At 44.7% G+C, this 19,556-nt stretch overlaps 1 protein-coding gene across 1 annotated transcript in view; it reads right to left on the bottom strand.

Moving 5' to 3' along the window:
- LOC130277759 (transmembrane protein 272-like) overlaps positions 1 to 19,556 on the bottom strand; it is a 75,282-nt gene that overhangs the window by 48,802 nt on the left and 6,924 nt on the right. Inside the window, exons 2-3 of the mRNA XM_056528507.1 lie at positions 15,579 to 15,702; positions 13,193 to 13,225 (exon numbers count right to left, since the gene is read on the bottom strand). Of these exons, the coding sequence (XP_056384482.1) occupies positions 13,193 to 13,225; positions 15,579 to 15,681 (136 nt within the window). The 5' untranslated portion in view covers positions 15,682 to 15,702. The remainder of the gene's footprint in view (positions 1 to 13,192; positions 13,226 to 15,578; positions 15,703 to 19,556) is intronic.

Here is a 19,556-nt window from a genome sequence, read left to right as displayed (position 1 = left end):
TAAATCGGCCAAATCGAATTTTTCAAAAGTTCGCTCATCTCTAGTGCCTGCACCACTAACAACTTAGCCAGGTGCAAATAAAGGTGCACAACAACAGGGTGATTGGGCAAATGATGTGGTCTGTATGACATAGATTCCCCAATCTGTAAAACAAAAGAAGAACAGGCGCTCCCTTGTGGAGAATCAACGGGATCACAGGTGCGTGAGAAGGGAGGGTAAAAATGAATGCTCACCCTGCCAAGTTGTGCAAATTCCCACACAACAAGGATCTGCGTTTGTAGTATAGTGAACTGGGCCTGCAGCCTTCCTGGAATCGACAGAAATGCAGAGGCGAAAGCTTCAGGGGTGCAGGAATACAGGCGCTGACCAAGAAGGGGACCAGTGAAGCCAGGTAGATATTAAACAGCTTTAATCCAATGCGACGCGTTTCACCGCGCTTGCGCGGTTTCATCAGGCATCTGGTCTGAATGCCTGATGAAACCGCGCAAGCGCGGTGAAACGCGTCGCATTGGATTAAAGCTGTTTTTATATCTACCTGGCTTCACTGGTCCCCTTCTTGGTCAGCGCCTGTATTCCTGCACCCCTGAAGCTTTCGCCTCTGCATTTCTATAGATTCCCCAATAGATAACTATAGAGAACAAGGCAAGACTTCAAGAAAGATTAGGAATTCATTGGCGCTGACCGGGATGGACACTCAGGTGCAAGGACTTCAAACAGAACACATTTATTATCTAAGATGCAACATGTTTCACTGAGCAAGCACAGCTTCCTCAGGCATGTCAGGTAAGGACAATCCCTCATAGTTATATACCAGAGAATTAACCTTTAATATACACAATACAAACAATCTATTCACATAATACAGTATATAAAAATGACAGAAAAAAGTATATACATTAATTATAACTAGAACAGCAAAGAGCTTTATCCACAATAAATGAAAACATGAGTGAAAAAACTCATCAGAAGCGCTATCCAATATTCACATTACTTCAATAATTCAAACATCGGTTTAATATTTACTAGTGTTCTGCAGGTTATTATATGAACCAATATCGCCCATTATACATAAATATAGAACAAAAGAAAAATACATCCACTGAATAAAAATATTATTTAATTATTAATAGAATATATATATATATATATATATATATATATATATATATAAGCAATAGATAATGCTAATAAAAAACAACTATTTCTAAAAAGATCTAATCACTTCGCATACTTATCTAAATATTATCAATGGATATTATATCAGCAAGTATTTTCTATTGTTTCATTAAGACCATGAGGCGCTAAAGTGACCAGTTTATGAATCCAAAATTCAGACACAAAAAGAATTTAAAATTAGGGGTAATCTCAATCTACGATACGTGGGTCGCACTGCACAAACAGTGCACTTGTTACGCCTAGCGCTCCGGGTCCCTGCTCCTCCCCGGAGCGCTCGCGGCGTTCTCCTCTATGCAGCGCCCTGGTCGGACCCGCTGACCGGGAGCGCTGCACTGACATGCATGATTGGGATGCGATTCGCATAGCGGGACGCGCCCGCTCGCGAATTGCATCCCAAGCCACTTACCCATCCCGGTCACCGGCTGTCATTTTCTGGCGCGCGCGGCTCCGCTCTCTAGGGCGCGCCAGCTCTCTAAGATTTAAAGGGCCAGTGCACCAGTGATTGGTGCCTGGCCCAATCAGTCTGATTAGCTTCCACCTGCCCCCTGTCCATATAACCTCACTTCCCCTGCACTTCCTTGCCGGATCTTGTTGCCTTAGTGCCTAGAGAAAGCTACTACTGTGTTTACCATTACTGTGTTCCTGACCTCCTGCTATTACTATTTACTACGAACCTTGCAGCCTGCCCCGACCTTCTGCTACGTCTGACCTTGCTTCTGCCTAGTCCTTCTGTCCCATGCCTTCTCAGCAATCAGCGAGGTTGAGCCGTTGCCGGTGGATACGACCTGGTTGCTACCGCCGCAGCAAGACCATCCCGCTTTGCGGCGGGCTCTGGTGAAAACCAGTAACAACCCTAGAACCGGTCCACCGACATGGTCCAGGCCAATCCCTTCGCTGACACAGAGGATCCACATCCAGCTAGCCGAATCATAACAGTAGATCCGGCCATGGATCCCGCTGACGTGCCGCTGCCAAGTATCGCTGACATATCCACAGTGGTCGCCCAGCAATCCCGACTGATCGCCCAACAAGCTCAACAGCTGTCGCACTTGACCACCATGTTACAGCAACTTCAGTCGCAGCTACAGCAGCTGCAACAGCAGCTACCATCTCTTCCGCCAGCTCCTGCACCTCCTCCGCAGCGAGTGGCCGCTCCTAACCACCGCTTGTCCCTGCCGGACAAATTTGATGGGGACTCTAGACTCTGCCGTGGTTTCCTGTCACAATGTTCCCTACATTTGGAGATGTTGTCGGACCAATTTTCTACAGAACGGTCGAAGGTGGCTTTCGTGGTTAGTCTCCTGTCTGGGAAGGCTTTGTCATGGGCCACACCGCTCTGGGACTGTGATGATCCTGTCACCGCCACTGTACAGTCCTTCTTCTCTGAGGTTCGCAGTGTCTTCGAGGAACCAGCCCGAGCTTCTTCTGCCGAAACTGCCTTGTTAAACCTGGTCCAGGGTAGTTCTTCTGTAGGCAAATACGCCATCCAATTTCGTACCCTCGCCTCTGAATTATCTTGGAACAACGAGGCTCTCTGCGCGACCTTTAAAAAAGGCCTATCCAGTAACATCAAAGATGTGCTGGCCGCACGAGAGATTCCTGCCAACCTGCATGAACTTATCCATTTGGCCACCCGCACTGACATGCGTTTTTCTGAAAGACACCAGGAACTCCGCCAGGAAAAAGACCTTGATCCCTGGGCACCTCTCTCACGGTATCCTTTGCAATCTACCCCTGTGCCTCCCGCCGAGGAGGCTATGCAAGTGGATCGGTCTCGCCTGACCCTTGAAGAGAGGTCTCGCCGTAGGGACAAAAATCTATGTCTGTACTGCGCTAGTACCGAACATTTCTTGGTGGATTGCCCTATTCGTCCTCCACGTCTGGAAAACGCACGCACCCAGCTCACGTGGGTGTGGCGTCTCTTGGTACGAAGTCTGCTTCTCCATGTCTCACTGTGCCCGTGCGGATTTCTCCTTCTGCCAACTCCTCCTTCTCAGCCGTGGCCGTCTTGGACTCTGGTCTCTTTGCTTGATAGGTACTGCATCCCGGTGACCCGTCTCGTCAAGCTGCTCTATATTTCTTCGGTCAACGGAGTGAAGTTGCACTGCACTGTGCGTTACCGCACAGAGCCCCTGTTTATGAACATTGGACTGCATCACAAGAAAATTGAATTTTTGGTCTTGCCCAACTGCACCTCTGAAGTCCTCCTCGGTCTGCCATGGCTCCAGCATCATTCTCCCACCCTTGACTGGACCACCGGGGAGATCAAGAATTGGGGTCCTGCTTGCCGCAAGAAATGCCTCACGTCTGCTCCCAGCCCCGTCTGTCGGGCCTCAGTGTTTCCTCCTGTGCCTGGTCTCCCCAAGGCCTATCAGGACTGTGCCGTGCCGTGCCTCCTCATAGCCCCCATCCTGGTGACTCTCTGCCCTGTGACATGCTTCTTCCTCTGCCCCCCCTCCCCATTCCTTCTGAACTACCTGCCGCTGGTGTAGCTACCCAGGACTTCTTTTTCCAGAAGGAGACTCAAGAGGCGTCCCCTATTTTCTCGTCTCTTTTGAAGGAACAAGGAGACAAAAAGAGGGGGAGACATAAGGGGGGGGGGTACTGTTGCGCCGAGTGCTCCGGGTCCCTGCTCCTCCCCGGAGCGCTCGCGGCGTTCTCTTCTATGCAGCGCCCCGGTCGGACCCGCTGACCGGGAGCGCTGCACTGACATGCATGATGGGGATGCGATTCGCATAGCGGGACGCGCCCGCTCGCGAATCGCATCCCAAGCCACTTACCCGTCCCGGTCCCCGGCTGTCATGTTCTGGCGCGCGCGGCTCCGCTCTCTAGGGCGTGCGCGCGCCAGCTCTCTAAGATTTAAAGGGCCAGTGCACCAGTGATTGGTGCCTGGCCCAATCAGTCTGATTAGCTTCCACCTGCCCCCTGTCCATATAACCTCACTTCCCCTGCACTTCCTTGCCGGATCTTGTTGCCTTAGTGCCTAGAGAAAGCTACTACTGTGTTTACCATTACTGTGTTCCTGACCTCCTGCTATTACTATTAACTACGAACCTTGCCGCCTGCCCCGACCTTCTGCTACGTCTGACCTTGCTTCTGCCTAGTCCTTCTGTCCCACGCCTTCTCAGCAATCAGCGAGGTTGAGCCGTTGCCGGTGGATACGACCTGGTTGCTGCAGCAAGACCATCCCGCTTTGCGGCGGGCTCTGGTGAAAACCAGTAGCAACCCTAGAACCGGTCCACCGTCACGGTCCACGCCAATCCCTCGCTGACACAGAGGATCCACATCCAGCTAGCCGAATCATAACAGGAGTCCTGTATTAATAAACATAGATGGAATATTAAACATAGTTTCATGCTCCATAGTGTCTCGGGGCACTTTACTACTGTTCATCATGGTTCATTAGATTCCTTGTGTTTGATAACACTAGAATCTATTCCTAGTGATTCCCCTAACAGATATCAGCGTTTAATAAACAAAGAATCATTTTGGATTGATAAACTGGTCACTTTAGTGCCTCACAGTCTTAATGAAACAATAGAAAATACTTGGTGATATAATATCTGTTTGGATCAGCACTCTGGCCCCACACGCCGGCCGTGAGCGCATGGTCCTGTCTCCCTCTGCTGCTGGCGGGGCTGGGATTCGCATTGCGGGAGACACCCGCATGCAAGTCCCAGCCTTTCACTCACCTCCTGCTCCTCCTGCCTCCTCCTGAGATTTAAAGGGCCAGTGCGGCCATTAATTAAGTATTCACCTGTGGCTCAGTTAATAAATTCCTCCACCCCCCACACTTCCCTGCCAGATCTTTGTTGCCCTAGTACCTGAGAGAAAGCATTTCTGAGTATTGCCTGGCCATGTATCGTACCCTTTATTTTGTTACCTGACCTTGCTTCTTTGCCGCCTGCCTACTGACCACCTGCTATGTTCCTGACTACGCTACTGTGCCGCCTGCCCTGATCTTCTGCTATCCTGACCACGAGTTGCCTTATCCTTCCTGTGCCTCGAATTTTCTCAGCCCCTGTGTCGTTGAGCTGTGCCAGGGGTAGCGACCTGGGTGCTGCCTGCCGCAGCCAGTCCATCCTGCTTTGCGGTGGGCTCTGACGAAAACCAGCAGCACCTTAGATTCCACTCCCTGGTACGGTCCTTCTCATCTGCCACACAGGTCCAGCGGATCCACTACCACCAGTGTTCCTGTCTTCTGAAATGTGAGTGTTACAATATCCACTGATAATATTTAGATGCAAAGTGATTTGATCTTTTTAGAAATAGTTGTTTTTATTAGCATTATCTATTTCTTTTATACATATATTTTCTATCAATAGTTGTCCCTTTAATATTTTTATGCAGTGGATGTATTTTTCTTTAGTTCTATATTTATATATAATGGGCAATATTGGTTCATGTAATAACCTGCAGAACACTAGTAAATATTAAACCAATATATGAATTATTACAGTAACGTGAATATTGGATAGCACTTCTGATGCATTTTTTTCACTCATAATGTTTTAATTTATTGTGGATTAAGATAATGTGATTGCAATGATAGCTCTTTGCTGTTTAAGTTATAATTAATGTATATACATTTTTCTGTCATTTCTATATAGTGTATTATATGAATAAATTATTTGTATTGTGTATATTTAGGGTTAATTCTCTGGTATATAACTTTGAGCGTTTGTCCTTACCTGACATGCCTGAGGAAGCTGCGCTTGCGCAGCGAAACGCAATGCATCTTGGATAATAAATGTGTTCTGTTTAAAGTCCTTGCACCTGAGTTGTGTCCATCCCGGTCAGCGCCAATGAATTCCTAATCTTCCTTGAAGTCTTGCTTTGTTCTCTATTCTTTACTAGGAAGGCTGCGGATGGGATACCTGTGTTTTCTACAAGTGCTGTCCATTGTTGTGTATGCATGTACACAACCTGAGTTGGTAAGCGTCTACTCCCCTCCACCAGATTTCTGGTGATACTCCACATGGAGCGCCTTTGTTTCTCTTTTTAGATTTCCAATAGATAACTGACAGGATAGAGGAGGAGGACACAACATTAACGAGGAAAATATGCTGCTAGACAGCTGTGAGGGATCTGGAGGAACACCAGGGGCAAGATTTCTTCACATTGTGGAGAGTCTTGACTGTCTCACACAGCCTTGTGATTCATGTGCGTACTTACAAAAATAGTTCCTATACTTGTACCCTGGCCACGGCTTACTTTATGTTTGCAGAGACTGCACAATGCCACAATTTTAATATAACATAGTAACATACAACCAAAGTTCATAATGTTGAAAAAAGACCGGAGTCCACCAAGTTCAACCTATATCCCTATTGTGTCCCTTCTAAGTTGATCCAGAATTTCCACATGGAAGACTACTGAACAGGTACACCACCACCTGACTGTGTCCCTCCTTTAGAAGGTTTTTTCTCAAACCAACAGATGCAGCAGTGTTGTCATCCAGCAGGCCTATGCCTGGTATATTTGACAGGTGTTCTGGCCCTACCTCAGCTTTGCTCTTCTTTGCTTACTGTACCACAACCCTCCTGCTCTTAACATGTCATCTCCTCACTTAGTTTCAAGGTCCTGTCCAACACTACATTGTCATACTCCTCCTCATTGTCCTCGCCACTCCTCCCAGCATGAACTTCTGATGTCTCATTAAGGACTGTTTGCTTACCCTCCCTCAGCATATCTACCATGATGTCTTACAGTACCCCCACCACACCTACCACCAATAGTCCTGCTATTGTTATGCTTGTCCACAGCTTCCACCTCCACCACCTTTGCAACACACTCCAAATGCTGACTTTCCTCACACAACTCCTCCTCGTGGCTAATACTATACTTTTGCTTTGCAGTAGGGGGAAGGAAGCAAAAACAGAGATGATGAAATAGACTGTCTCAGATGGACATTGCAACCACACCATGTAACTGTAGACAATGAGGAATCCACTGTCACCTGACTCAACGTCATATCGTCAGGCTCCTCCTCCTGCTTAGATGAACGAGAACGAGTTGACCAGTCCAGAAGGCCCATATTATCCTCTGAAATCACACAACCCCTGGAAGACAGTGACAAATTTGAATTGCTGATGTTGCTGCTACTACCACAAGGCACCAGGCTGCTGCCAAAAAGCCTTGGCAAATGGGTGGTTTCCACAGAGCTGCTACTGCCACCAACATGCTTACTGGCAGAGGACATAGCAGGGGTGCTCTTTGCTCTACTCTTCCTCTGCCAACCATTCTTTTAATATACTTTTTTATTGAAGAAGATTTGGAAGTTTTTATTTTATGTTTTGGTGTGATCTGGTCCTCACCAAAAACTGACAATCAACTTTCACTCTCAACACTTTTAATGCAGATTTATGCTTAGCTATAGTGGGTAAATAGGTAGCAGTCGCACTGGGGCCCTGGTGCCTAAGAGGGCCCCAAAACACATCTGCCCCATAAGAGACCAGTATTATATTTGGCACATGGGGCCCTGCTACAGATTTGCATCAGGTCTTTGAAGCTACAAGTTATTGCTCTGGGTAACCATGCTATATATTTGATTAAACCCACAAAATAAAGGCAACCTAACCTATATTTGTATTCCCTGTTCTTAATGTTTTCCATTAATATTTATGTTAATCCAAGGTAGAAATACCATGTTTGATTAAATCCAGAAAGTACACGTAACTTGGCCTAAAATGCGTATTCCACATTCGCTATAAACACTTTCAATATGTATTTATGTTAAACCCAGGTTAACACACTATATGTATGGTTAACCCAGATAATACAGGCAATATGGCCTAAATGTGTATTCTACGTTCACTTTCAACGATTTTAATGCATATTTATGTTAAACCCAGGTAGAAACACTATGGCCCTGATTTACTATTGTTAACTCGACCTTAAACCCAACCTGTTTTGTCGGCTTGTGCGCCAGAAATTCTGTCTGCACCAGAATCTGTACAAGAATTTTGCTCCAGAATTGGAAAAAAACCCAACCAACTCTCCATTTCACTGAGAAAACCCGAAAAGGGGCATGGCCTTTGGGGAAAGGGGGCGTGGCCAATGAAAAGGAGGCAGTGTCCCTGACATTTTCCGAACATATTTACTAAGGTTTCCACAGAAAATGTGGTGGATTTGAGCTGAGGAAAACCCCACAGATCAGAGCATGTGTAAAAATAAGCAAAATGTAGGGAAAAGTGCAAAATGTAGGGATACCTTAGTAAATACCGTGGAAAAATAAACTGCTCAAATAAATAAAGGGAACACTTAAAGGGGTACTCCACTGAAAAACTTTTTTTTCTAAATCAACTGGTGCCAGAAAGTTAAACAGATTTGTAAATTACTTCTATTTATAAATCTTAATCCTTCCAGTACTTATCAGATGTTATATACTTCACAGGAAGTTCTTTTATTTTTGAATTTCCTTTCTGTCTGACCTCAGTGCTCTCCGCTGACACCTCTGTTCATTTTAGGAACTGTCCAGAGTAGAAGTAAATCCCCATAGCAAACCTCTCCTGCTCTGGACAGTTCCTGATATGGAAAGAGGTGTCAGCAGAGAGCACTGTGGTCAGAAAGAAAGGATATTCAAAAAGAAAAGAACTTCCTGTGGATCATTCAGCAGCTGATAAGTACTGGAAGGATTAAGATTTTTTTTTAATAGAAGTAATTTACAAATCTGCTTAACTTTCTGGCACCAGTTGATTTAAAATAAAAAAAATTCCGATGGAGTACCCCTTTAAATAAGACAATGTAACTCCAAGTCAATCACACTTCTGTGAAATCACACTGTCCACTCAGGAAGCAACACTGATTGACAATCAATTTCACATGCTGTTGTACAAATGGAACAGACAACAGGTGGAAATTATAGGCAATTAGCAAGACACCTTCAATAAAGGAGTGGTTCTGAAGGTGGTGACCACAGACGACTTCTCAGTTCCTATGCTTCCTGGCTGATGTTTTGGTCACTTTTGAATGCTGGCGGTGCTATCACTTTATTGGTAGCATAAGATGGAGTCTACAACCCACACAAGTTGCTCAGGTAGTGCAGCTCATCCAGGATGGCCCATCAATGCAAGCTGTGGCAAGAAGGTTGGCTGTGTCTGTCACTGTAGTGTCCAGAGCATGGAGGTGCTACCAGGAGACAGGCCAGTACATCAGGAGACGGGGAGGAGGTCATAGGAGGGCAACAACCAAGCAGCAGGACCACTACCTCCGCTTTTGTGTAAGGAGGAGCAGGAGGAGCACTGCCAGAGCCCTGCAAAAAGACCTCCAGCAGGCCACAAATGTGAATGTGTCCACTCAAACGGTCAGAAACAGACTCCATGAGGGTGGCATGAGGGCCGACGTCCACAGGTGAGGGTTGTGCTTACAGCCCAACACTGTGCAGCATGTTTGGCATTTGCCAGAGAACACCAATTTGGTAAATTCGCCACTGGTGCCCTGTGCTCTTCACAGATGAAAGCAGGTTCACACTGAGCACATGTGACAGATGTGGCAGAGTCTGGAGATGCTGTGGAGAACGTTCTGCTGCCTGCAACATCCTCCAGCATGACTGGTTTGGTGGTGGGTCAGTAATGTTGTGGGGTGGCATTTCTTAGGGGGCCACACAGCCCTCCATGTGCTTGCCAGAGTTAGCATGACTGCCATTAGGCACCGAGATGAGATCCTCAGACCCCTTGTGAGACCATATGCTGGTGCGGTTGGCCCTGGGTTCCTCCTAATGCAAGACAGTGCTAGACCTCATGTGGCTGGAGTGTGTCATCAGTTCCTGCAAGAGGAAGGCATTGATGCTATGGAGTGGCCCGCCCGTACCCCAGACCTGAATTCGATTGAGCACATGAGGGACATCATGTCTTGCTCCATCCACCAATGCCAAGTTGCACCACAGACTGTCCAGGAGTTGGCGGATGCTTTAGTCCACGTCTGGGAGGACATCTCTCAGGAGACCATTAGGATCATGCCCAGGCATTGTAGGGAGGCCATACGGGAACGTGAAGGCCACACACACTACAGAGCCTTATTTTGACTTGTTTTAAGGACATTACATCAAAGTTGGATCAGCCTGTAGTGTGGTTTTCCACTTTGATTTTGAGTGTGACCCCATATCCAGACCTCCATGAGTTGATAAATTTGATTTGCGTTGATAATTTTTGTGTGATTTTGTTGTCAGCACATTTAACTACCCAGTTTTCCTGAAAATAAGACATACCCATGAAATAAGCCATAGCAGAATTTCTAAGCATTGTTGTAATATAAGCCATACTCTGAAAATAAGACATCCTCCGAAAATAAAAAATAGGCGCGGTTAAGCGTACCAGCGCAGAGTGGTAAAGAAGACAGGCAGTCCTTCTCATCTGCTCCATCGTGACAGCTGCTATCTCCGAGGTGACTGGAGAGGTGCTGGCAGCACCATCAACAAGGATGGCTCCCCCTGTCAGGTCTTGGTCCTTCTGTTCGTGCTGCCAGCCACGGCATAGAGGGAGACAGAAAGTAAAAGTCTCCTCAGTGAAGTGAGGAACAGAAATTTCTGCTTTGTGGGTCCTCAGGGGGAAGAATGAGGCTGTGGCTGCCATTTAACTCAGCACTGTGGGTCGCTCTTCCCAGCACCAACCAGCAACAGTCTGTGGATCTCTGTATTGTTGCACCATACTTAATAAAAATAAGACATCCCCTGAAAATAAGCCATAGTGTGTCTTCTTGAGGAAAAATAAATATAAGACAGTGTCTTATTTTTCGGTGAAACATGAAAAATATTTCATACGGATCTAGGATGTGTTATCTTAGTGTTCCCTTTATTTTTTTGAGCAGTGTACTTGTAGGTAATTAAAACCCATGAAGAAAACTATGCTCCTTTCTTGGTAGATCAGGGCCTATATGTCTGATTAAACCCAGAAAATAACACATAACTTGGCTTAAATGCATATTCTATGTTCACTTTTAACTATTTTATTGCATATTTATGTTCAACACTTTGGGGGAGATTTATCAAAACCTGTCGAGAGGAAAAGTTACTGAGTTGCACATATCAACCAATTAGATTGCTTCTTTCATTTCTCAGTGGCCTTTTCAAAAATAAAAGAAGCTATTCAGAATGTATCTGACATAAATTTTGCAGCCTAAGGGCTCATTCACACGGGCGGATCTGCCGACGATGGACCCCCACAGTGCGTCTCAGATATGCCTGCTTGGAGTGGTGTCCCGGCACCGTATTTCATACTGTGCCTTGGTTATTAGTCCCCAAAGTTAGAGTCCCTAGGACTGTTGGGGTTCGCTTTCCTACTCGCACATCAGAGCATACAATACACTGTGGATCCATACATGTGAACAAGCCCTAATGGTTAGTTCACATGTGCGTATTTTCTACTGCAGATTTGCTGTAGCAGATTTTGCTAGTCTCTGAAGTCATTGGGCAGCAAAATCTGCAGCAGCATATCTGCAGCAAAAATACGCACCTGTGAACGCACCCTAAGGGTACGTTCACACGAGTGGATCCCCATCGCGTATTACACTGCTGTATGCTACCTTTACAGGTGCCTGCTCGGAGTGGCAATACGCAGCTACGAGCAGACACACTGCGATGTGCGATATACTCGCACATCGTGGCAGCTCTCGGCCTAGCTCATAGAGCAGGGGGAGCGGCCGTGATGTGTGCGATTACACCTTGCATGCGCAGCGACTCGCACATCGCTTCAGTGTGTCTGCTTGTAGCAGCATATTACTGCTCCAAGCAGGCACCTGTAAAGGCAGCATACAGCGGTCCTTCAGCAGCAGTTCCGCAGCGTAATACGAGCAAAAAATACGCACGTGTGAACACACCCTTAGGGCTCGTTCACACGGGCGGATCTACAGCGTATTTTACTCTGCGGATCCTCTGATGATGGACCCCCTAAAGTGTGCCACTAGATGTGCCTGCTTGGAGCGGCAATCCGCTGCTATTAGCAGACACACTGCTGCAATGTGCGAGTCGTATCGCGCATGCGCGGTGTACTCGCACACATCACTGCTGCTCCCCTTTCGCCATGAGCTAGTCCGAGAGCAGCCGCAATGTAAGTGAGTATACTGCGCATGTGCGCGACGACTCACACATTGCAATGTGTCTTCTCGTGGCGTCAGATTGCCGCTCCGAGCAAGCACATCTGAATAACACTGTAGGTGTCCATCGTCGAAAAATCTGCTGCGTAAAATACGTTGTGGATCCACCCATGTGAACGAGCCCTTAGCCTGCAAAATTTATGTAATTCAAAATTTTAATACACATTGGCTCTGCACTACCTGCAGCTTTCATCTTCCCTTTGCAAAGTAGGAAATCCACAGCACTACTAAAAAAAAAAACTCATCATATGTAACATGTACATATTTTGCAGTTGATTTGCTTTTCTGACGTAACCTTTAGAAAATGTTGCCTAGACTGGATAGAAATTCAGTAACGTGTAGTATTAGCTTCAGTAAAAGAAAATACAGTGGCCCTTATTTACTAAGAGTGTTGTGTAGGTTTCTTTGTGGGTTTTAATTCCCTACAATTTATTTTCCACGGTATTTACTAAGCTTTCCCTACATTTTCCACTTTCCCTACACTTTGTTTTTTTTTACACATGCTCTGACCTGTAGGGTTTTCCTCAGCTGAAATCCACCACATTTTCTGTGGAAACTTTAGTAAATATGTTGGGATTTTGTGAAAATGTCGGGAACAAGCCCCTTTTCTATGACCACGCCCCCTTTTCCAGATGGCCCTTTTTTTGGGTTTTCTTAGCAAAATGGAGAGTTAGTTGGGGTTTTTTTCTATTCAGGCGCAATTTCAGGAGCAAATTCAGGCGCAGACAGAATTTCAGGCGCATATTCTGGCGCAGACAGAATTTCAAGCGCAATGCGCCCGAAACTGGCGCACAACCCGACAAAACCTGTCGGGTTTGCAATAGTAAATGAGGGCCAGTATGTTAGAAAGTTGACACGAATCATTACACATAGGAACCAGCTTATTAGTTTTCCCATCCATGGAAAGAAGTTAATTCATACTCACAGTAAATAACACGATTGTGCAGGTTTTGTACTTCTAAACAAAAGGAACAAAACATTATTTAGATTAAAAATAACATATTCAGGTACTAAGCAATTATGAACTAGACAGACATGGCTTGACATCACTCTATTCATTCACCAACGTTTGCTAAGAGTCGATGGTCTTTTTTTACTTTCCAAAATACAGTATGTTCTGGGTATGGTATTAAAAAGGTACGGGGAACTAAACCCATAGCCTATCCATTCCCTCTCACCAACTTATTTATTTGTCAAAATATTATTCTTTAGGTATATAGAGCAGTTTCCCCTCTTTCAGCCATCACATGCAGGGAGTGAGAGAAAGATGTCATAATCAGATCCACCCTTTGTGCAAAGCCCTCATTAAGAGTAGCCCCCAACCTCCTGGAAGACAAAGATCATGGGGTTTCTGTCTTGTCAAGGGGTCTGGCTTCACAGCCACACCTCCCATTCCCCTCCTTGTGTGAGGGTCTTGGCGGCAGGAAAACTACCCAGTCTCCTGTGAAGATTTTCAGTCACAACTCCACACATAACGTTGCACTCTGCCTGCTGTAGATCCAATCACTGACTGCTGCCATTCAGAGCATAGCATGATTTACTGCTGGGGGAGGGATAGTTTAAAAGAAAAGACTTGTACACTGTGTTTACAATAACACAGAGCATGCAGGCAGATAGTAATAGCAATTGGTTGACAGCAGTTACACAGAGCCACACTGACTGCTGGGAGTTGTAGTCTGTGCTGGAAGCAAGGGAAAAGAATATTCAGAAGACAACAGGGGCCACATGAGTTGGAAAAAATCTCATGGATAACTACAGGGGACACAAAACAGGTATTGTGGTGGCTTTGGGGCATTTTTAGTTTTCTTAACTTCCACGGAGCACCCTTTTAACCCCTTAAGGACTTAAGGAAAAATAAAATTTTTACGTTTTCGTTTTTTCCTCCTCTGAAAATCATTACTCTTTTATATTTTCATCCACAGATGAGTATGAGGGCTTGTTTTTTGTGCAACCAGTTTTTCTTTGTAATGACATCACTCATTATACCATAAATGTATGGTGCAGCCAAAAAATACTATTTGTGTGGGGTAATTCAAAAGAAAACTTAAATTTTACCAAGTTTGGAAGGTTTTGTTTTTATGCTGTACAATTTATGATGAAAATGACATGTTTTCTTTATTCTGTAGGTCAATACAATGAAAATGATACCCATTATTACATAATTTTCTATTGTTGTACCGGTTTAAAAAAATCGTACACATTTTAACCAAATTAGTAAGTTTAAAATCCCTCTAATTTGCTGACCTATAACTTTTAAATGTTTCCGTATAAGCGCCGGTATGAGGGCTAATTTTTTGCACTGTGATCTGTACTTTTTATTGATACTCCATTTGCATATATAAAACTTTTAATACATTTTTTATCAATTTTTTTGTAGTAAAATGTTACAAAATCAAAAGAAGCAATTTTGGAATTTTTTTTTACATTCACGCCATTCACCGTACGGGATCATTAACACTATATTTTAATAGTTCGGAAATTTACGCACGCAGTGATACCAAATATGTTTATTATTATTATTATTTTTTTTTACACTTTTTGGGGGTAAAATGGGAAAAAGGGACAATATACATTTTTATTGGGGGAGGGGATTTTACAATTATTTTTACTTTTTTTTAAATACTTTTTCTTACTTTTATTTTTACACTTTAATAGTCCCCATAGGGGACTATTTATAGCAATCACTTGTTTGCTAATACTGTTCAGTGCTATGCATAGGGCATAGCACTGATCAGTGTTATCGGTCATCTTCTGCTCTGGTCTCCTCGATCTCAGACCAGAGCAAAAGATCCCTGGAGACAGCCGGAGGCAGTTGAGGGGACCTCTATCTGCCATTATGGATGATCTGATCCCCGCGGCAGCGCTGCGGGAGATCCGATCATTCATTCTAGTGACAGCACTGCTGCAGATGCCGTGATCTGTATTGATGACAGCATCTGAGATTCTAATGACACACATCAGCGCGATCGCTGATGTGCGCCGTTACCGGTGGGCCCTTGGCTGCTTATAGCAGCCAGGACCTGCCACGCATGACCCCAGCATCAGTCCTATGCTCGCGGTCATGTAAAGGATGTAAATATATGTCCTGGTGTTAAGGACATCCATTTACGTGAGCGTCGTTACGGGGTTAGTGTGTGGCATTTTTTTTCCAAAGGCTTCTTTATAGTACAAAAAACAAATGGTGCCATCTTAAACACAGCAATTTTCATTACATTTTTTATGAAAAAATAAATAAAAAATAGCATGTATGTGAAACTATCCTAAAGATAACAAATACCAGACCTTTCAACTACCAACAGCTGACATCTTACCTTGTATTAAAAGTTTGTATTCTGGGTTTCCTTCAGCATTAGCGACCACAGAATCTGTGGTATGTTTTTTGGGTTTAGGTGTGTTAATTTGATCAGATGCCATAGAACTTCTTCGTCTTGTATACTGTAAGTAAGAAATAAAAATAAAAAATTAAATAAAAAAGAGCTCAAGTGACTTGATCATAAGGATAAAAATTATCCAATGAAGACTTGGTCAAGATCTTTTTTCTGCAAGTATTGGCAATCAATAGTCAGCACTGGTAAAAGCTGCGGCAGCCTCTGCATTAGCAATGCAGCATGACATGGCGGCTATTTAAAAAGGAATCTATAAGCTCTATGTCATCCTCAGGTTTAAAGCATCAAAGTTATAAAATTATTTCAAGCTCACCACCCCTCCCTGCCTTGACTGATTGACACACAGAGCTAAGGGTTGGAAGCCAAGCAAGGAGGAGTAGGGGAGATTTGCATACTGTCTCTATGAGACTTGTATAATTTTTTTTTATCGCTCTCTCTCTTCCCAGATATCTATCTCAACTATCTGCTCATGCCTGCAGGACTGAGCATGATATAGAACTGGCAGATTCCCTTTAAAATGTTAGCTGTCTATGAAATGCCTGGATGGAAAAAGCCTTCCACAACCGGACCTAATGAACCTTAGTAAGAAAAGTTGAATACGTTTTTTTTTACACAACTTGGGGCTAGAGTGTTATTCGGGGGGTGAGCCCAACTCGGAGCTATAATGTTATGCAAGGGGCGAGGCCTTCTCAATGTCAGACGAGGTTTGTCTGGAATTTGTGTTGGTCCTGCATGAGGATGGGACAATGAATATTAGTAGAATATTTAGTCAAATATTTGTTTAATCTTTGAATAGTCTCCAAAAAGTTACAAAGTTTGTAAGGTTGAAAAAAGACTCTATCAAGTTCAATTTAAAATCCTACTGTGTTGATCCAGAGGAAGGCAAAATAATTTCCTCTGTAGTATTCAGCAGCTAATAAGTACTGAAGGATTGAGATTTTTTAATAGAAGTAATTTACAAATCTGTTTAACTTTCTGGCACCAGTTGATTAAATTAAAAAAAGTTTTCCACCGGCGTACCCCTTTAAGATGACTTTTCTCCAAATTAAAAAACCCTAAATTTGATTATCTGTCTTGGTCCTGTAATCCTCCCATACCATTAATTATCTTTTGTCGCCCTCCTCTGCACCCTATCCAGATCGGCCTTGTCCTTCTTATACAGGTGCCCAAAAATTGGACACAATATTCCATGTGCGGTCTGACTTGTGATTTGTACAGAGGCAAAACTATGTAATTTGCCATGTCTGTGCCCAAACCTCCAACTTCCTCAGATCCCTCTGTATTATTATGCTTTTCATCTGTGGTAATAACATTATGCAGTTTAGTGTCATCTGCAAATATTGAATTCTATTCTGTAATCTCTCTACAAGGTAATTAATAAACATCTTGAAGAGAAGCGGACCCAGTACTGACCCCTGTGGTCCCCACTAGTAACTGTCACCCAGCCAGAGTAAGTTCCATTGATCCCCACCCTCTGCTTCCTATCACTGAGCCAGTTGCTAATCCATTTACATATATCCTTTCCTTGTCTCAGACCACGGTGGCACTCACTCCAGTCAGGATGCTCCTTCCGTGATCTTGGTGGACATGAGCAAGGCACTGTGTGCTGAAAAACGTTGTCCAATTGTTGTTCAATACATATCCTGTTTTTGTTCTGTGCATCGCCTGTTGTTAAAGCCATTACTGAGTGTGCAGTGTGGGTAGCAGCACCCTTATTGACCTATTTGCCTTTTGTGTGGCATGGTATCAAATGCCTTAGGCTCCTTTCATTCTATACTGTTGCTCCGTTAAAAGACCCGTTACAAAGTTCCTTTAGAAAACCCTTAAAAACGGCCGTTAAAAAATCCCATTCTAGTCTATGGGATTTTTTGATTAACCGTTATCACCCGTTATAGCCCGGTTTTGACTAACAACCATTATTTTTGATGGCACAAAAGACGGTGCATGCACCAACGAAGATGAACAGTGGGAAATAGACTGACATGTTGAGCAGGGCAGCAGCGGGAATATGTCAGGAATCGGCGATGAATGAATGAAGCAGCGCACAGGGGAAGCAGGTCCCTCCATTCCCGGCTGCTAATCTCTGTCAAGTACGGAGATGAGCAGCAGTGAATGGACTGGCATGTCCCCGCTGTACTGTGAAACAGATGACCAGGCCGCAGGAGAATAATTTATTAAATAAATACATGGGGGAAATAAAATGATTGTACAAAAGTCGGGTGGCAATAGGATTATATGGAAATTATGCATAGGAAGTTTAAAAACCCTGCCGCTGCAATCCCTCAGCCCCTGTACTACAACCCCCATCATGGAACAGACTCTGTTCCATGATGGGGGTAGTAGTACAAACACTAATGTAGCCTCCCCAGCCACTGGCAGACTCCCGCAGCCGGAGAACTACTACTCCCATCATGGAAACAAGTCTGCTGGAGTCTGTAGCACAAAAAATGGCTGTTAAAAAGCAGGGACAAGATGGTAGTGTGAGAGAAATGTCCAGATACACAATGGCCACAGCTTCACCCCGATCCAATCTATAACTGACCTCATCATTGAAGCTGATCCGATTAGTCTGACAGGACTAATAATATAGTTAAGGAAGCTCGCCTAGAGGATGCCCACATCTGGAGCCCCTAAGGCCATGTGGGTTTCACCTTTCATTGAGGTAGCTGCAGGTCTAGGTTATACAGGTTTTATTTAAAGGAGGAAGCTGTCTCTTCTGCAGTGTCCGTGGTTGAGGTGGAGTTCTCCTATCACTGTATGATTTTATTTTCCCTGAATGTTTCAGAGACCCCCCCAGATGGGTAAAGGTTATTGGAAGCTGAATTAATCCCTCCTGGAGGAAGCAGAGGTAAGACAGTCATTTGAGGATTATCTTCAGAGTCAGGTACCTTTACTGGGCCCATGTAGTAGTAAGTCAGAGTGGTGGGAGATATTCAAGAAGCGGATTGCTGGATTCCTCTGCCAGCTCTTGAGCCTCATGTCCCTGAATAGGTACCACCTGAGGTCTGAGGAAGAAACTCGAACTTCTCGCCTCGACTGGAGGTAGCCGAGAAGATATCTCCAGAATGAAGTCCTTGCTGATGAGGTGTCAGTATGATAGGCATGCATCTTTGGTTTTTGAGAGGGATTACCGGAGGTACCGCTCACCCAACCCTTACAGAAACTGCAAGATGTCAGTGAGTAGTAAAGTCGGTCCAGATCAGGGATCTTGGAGGTCATCAGATCTTTCTACTCGCACCTCTTGGGGAGGAAGGTACTGGATCGGGATGTGATGTCGGGTTTCCTGGCTGAAACCATTCCTTAGCCAGGCGTAGACCCCTCTCTTGAGGTTTTGTCAGAAGAGATCAGGGAAGAGGAAATGAGACTGGCGATCGAGGGGCTTGTCCTTAAGAAGTTGCCAGGTCCGGTTGGCTTAACATCTGAGTGGTACAGGACCTTCAAGGAGTCTTTAGCTCTCCTCTTGACTGAGGTATTCAATGAGTGTCTCTCCTCGAGCACTCTGCCAAAGTCAATGAGGAGGTCAGTCCTGATTCTTCTCTCAAAGGGTAAAGATCTAATCCATATTGAGAATTGGAGGCCCATAGCTCTTCACAATATGGACAGGAAGCTTCTGGATAAGATACTGTTTAATCTGTTGGTGAAGTGTGCACCCCGGCTCCTTTTGGAGGCCCAGCACTGCACTGTTCCAGGCCGAAGCATCTTAAGTGCTGTCCTTAGTGTCAGGGAGGCAGTGGAGCGGAGTAGTGCAGGACTCTGGAAGGGGCACTTTCTGTCCTTGGGTCAGGCCAAAGCATTTGATCGGGTGAACCATGAGTACCTCTGGTCAGTCCTCCTAAAATATGTCTTACCAAGTACTTTTGTTAAATGGCTTAAGATCTTGTATGCAGGAGCAGAGAGTTTCTT

This window comes from Hyla sarda, chromosome 6 (assembly GCF_029499605.1).
Source record: "Hyla sarda isolate aHylSar1 chromosome 6, aHylSar1.hap1, whole genome shotgun sequence".
Lineage (NCBI taxonomy): Eukaryota > Metazoa > Chordata > Amphibia > Anura > Hylidae > Hyla > Hyla sarda.
The sequence above is the reverse complement of the archived record's forward strand: the minus strand, read 5'-3'. Positions and strand labels throughout refer to the sequence as shown.